At 38.8% G+C, this 2,903-nt stretch overlaps 1 protein-coding gene across 1 annotated transcript in view; it reads right to left on the bottom strand.

The window, feature by feature from the left end:
• Positions 1-293: 293 nt before the first annotated feature.
• The window catches only part of LOC113808689 (roundabout homolog 1), an 81,866-nt gene continuing 79,256 nt past the window's right edge, over positions 294-2,903 (bottom strand). The window contains 1 exon segment of the mRNA XM_070129490.1: positions 294-2,903. This exon segment is cut by the window's right edge and continues 772 nt beyond it. Coding sequence (XP_069985591.1) covers positions 2,824-2,903 — 80 coding nt within the window. The 3' untranslated portion in view covers positions 294-2,823.

Below are 2,903 nucleotides of genomic sequence, written 5' to 3'. Positions count from 1 at the left end.
TGTCTACGTTTGGCGTATTTATGCATGCGCATATGTATGTAACTGTGTGTAAATGTAAACGTTCGTATGTGAGCGTACGCATGTAAATTTGTACATGTGTATGGAGAGTGTGTATAAGTGTATATGTGTGTATGTGTGTGTGTGTGTGTGTGTGCGTGTGTGTGTGTGTGAAAGAGAGAGAGAGAGAGAGAGAGAGAGAGAGAGAGAGAGAGAGAGAGAGAGAGAGATAGAGATAGAGATAGAGATAGAGATAGAGATAGATAGATAGATAGATAGATAGATAGATAGATAGATAGATAGATAGAGAGAGAGAGAGAGAGAGAGAGAGAGAGAGAGAGAGAGAGAGAGAGAGAGAGAGAGAAAGTTCACACATATATGAAGAAAGGAAATAAAAACAAGAAGGAAATCCAAGCTTCACTCTCCGACATGACACTGCCTCTATCTTAGCACGTTTACATATTTAAGTACAATGCCGACCTCCTTTACCGAATGCCTGAAACAACATTAACAGTCACCTGTCAAATGGATTAGATCTACAGTCACTCTGTAAGGAATGAAAGAAGGAAGAAAATAAACAGACGATCAAAATGGGTTGTTCATTTACATAACTTACGTTTCGTTATTTACAAAAGCTTTTTTAAAATATTCCCTTAATCGACCTGGTGCCACTCAAACTGCCACACTAAATGCTTAAATCACACAAAAACACGAGGCTAACGGGGGAGGGGGTACCAGAAGTACACATTCACTGTATAAAACATGTCGACAAACGAATGGAATATATATATATTTTTTTCTCCCCTAGAAGTAAAGATATTTTACCCCCGGTCCCATTCTGACTAGAAATACCTCATTTTTTTATTAACCTTATCCCTCCAAATTCAAGGTATGGTATATCAAAATTCCTACGGGCTAAGATTTGATCCAACACGTATATCCTAAGATTCTGATAGATCTAGTGTTAAAAAAAATCAACAAGCCTTAAAGAGTTGTTTTGTATTTTCACCATTTTTACATTTCTTTCTTTTTCCTATTCTATCCTTCGTGGAATGTTTATTGTTTATTTTTTTCTACATTTTCTTATTTCTCTATGCTTTCGAAATACACTGAATTTGCTTCCAGGAATATCTGAAATCGTCCCTAAATAGATATAACTAGAGGTTCTTCATATGACTAAACTGGTTATATCTCTTCATTACACCGTTATATTACACTGTGAAGCAAGTCATTATCATCAAAGAGGATAGAGTATGAATAAGCTTACCAGTCACAAACACTCAGATCTCAGGGAATTGCAGCACGAGAAAAATACCATTTTTGGGGAGCATATCCTGGAAAAATGACGCACTATAAATTCGTTTTTCTAATGATACTGAAACCATATGAAAATATTTCGTCTATATTTGGCACAATACGTCTTTTTTTGTGTGTGTATCTACTACGCGAAAGGGTATATTTAGATCTGCATTTCTACGGAATGCCAATGAAAAAATTAAATAAACGAACGGAAATAATACCATATTTACACATCCCCGCCAGAATCTGAATTCAGTTGCCTTCACCCTGTTCGAGTACACTGATTTTCAGACGCTTTGTCAGTGTCGTCTTTCCTCTTTCTTTTTAAATAAAGTGGAAGCTGTACATTTTTTCTGGCGCTAGTTTCCTTATACACGCTTGGCACTCTGAAGTAACTCGCATACGAATAATTAATGATTTCAACGGAATCATATACCCTAAAGTCTTATAGGGGTCCAGGGAGTACTCACGCCATACCAAAAGGTACAGTGCTTAAGGTACACTCAAAGAGAGTATTAAAAAAAAAATACGGAGAGAAAAAAAAATCCACGTTATTTTTCTGAATGTATTCTCCCTGGGGACAATTTTCTTTCCCTTCATTACTTTCTTGGATGTTTTTTTTCTCTCTTGCTGGAAAAAGAGAAAGATAATGTCTGCTGGGTTTTATCTTACGTTCTTCACCAGAGGAAGTCATTTACTTCGTGATGACTGACGGAACACGTTTCTCTGAATTTAAGGAAAAGTTTGTATATTATTTTTTCTGAAGTAAAGGGAGACTATTTTCAGCGCGGTGTTGAAGAAGAGTCTCCCTTGTAACTACACACCCAAATTATTATTTCTCATAGTGGAACATCTAAGAAAATGCACTCGCAGACACATAGCCAATAAAACTCTGTCAATATCAAACAAAAAAAGATGCTATATCAGTTATACTTTTAAAATGATAAATATATATCTACTTCACTTCACGAGGAGAGTCTGGGTCTCACATCATGGATTACCAACGTAGAATCGTGAGCTTTATTTCAGGTTTCCTTGTCCCATCTTCTCGAGAAACCACGAAGAGATTGGGACTGTCTTAAAGGTTAACATAGCTGAATAATGCCTATTGACAAGTCCACTCACACACCAGCAACATAGAAGAGTATCTTGCACCGTTTCTGGAAAAAGACTATAATGTACAATTGTAAGTTTGTCTCATCTACCAAGTGTGAGGTATTCCTGGCTTCACCGGGCCGATGAGGCCGTTCATTCTTCTCCTTCTGCTTCTCCTCCTCCTTTTCGTTCACTGGCCAAAGTTTTATACTTGGTGAATCGAGTTCATTCCCTAGATCACTAGAGATACAATACTATGCAACACTCGGCTTGGCTAAAGTCTCACTATAATTAGCACTACACTTTGCCTGTGTCTCTGAGAGCAAACATGAAAGCTCAAGAACTATAGCGAGACGCGGAGACGGCCACGCCTCGACGCTTCTGCGCCGCCTCCCTCGGGGCTGGACTCACTTCCTACGAGTCCGGACGGCCTTATAGCTTGGTCTGCTTGTCGCACGTGGCGTAGAAGGAGGCGTCCGTGTCCTCGCAGGAGCCGCAGGACACGGCGTCGC

This window comes from Penaeus vannamei, chromosome 14 (assembly GCF_042767895.1).
Source record: "Penaeus vannamei isolate JL-2024 chromosome 14, ASM4276789v1, whole genome shotgun sequence".
In the NCBI taxonomy this organism is placed as follows: Eukaryota; Metazoa; Arthropoda; class Malacostraca; order Decapoda; family Penaeidae; genus Penaeus; species Penaeus vannamei.
The sequence above is the reverse complement of the archived record's forward strand: the minus strand, read 5'-3'. Positions and strand labels throughout refer to the sequence as shown.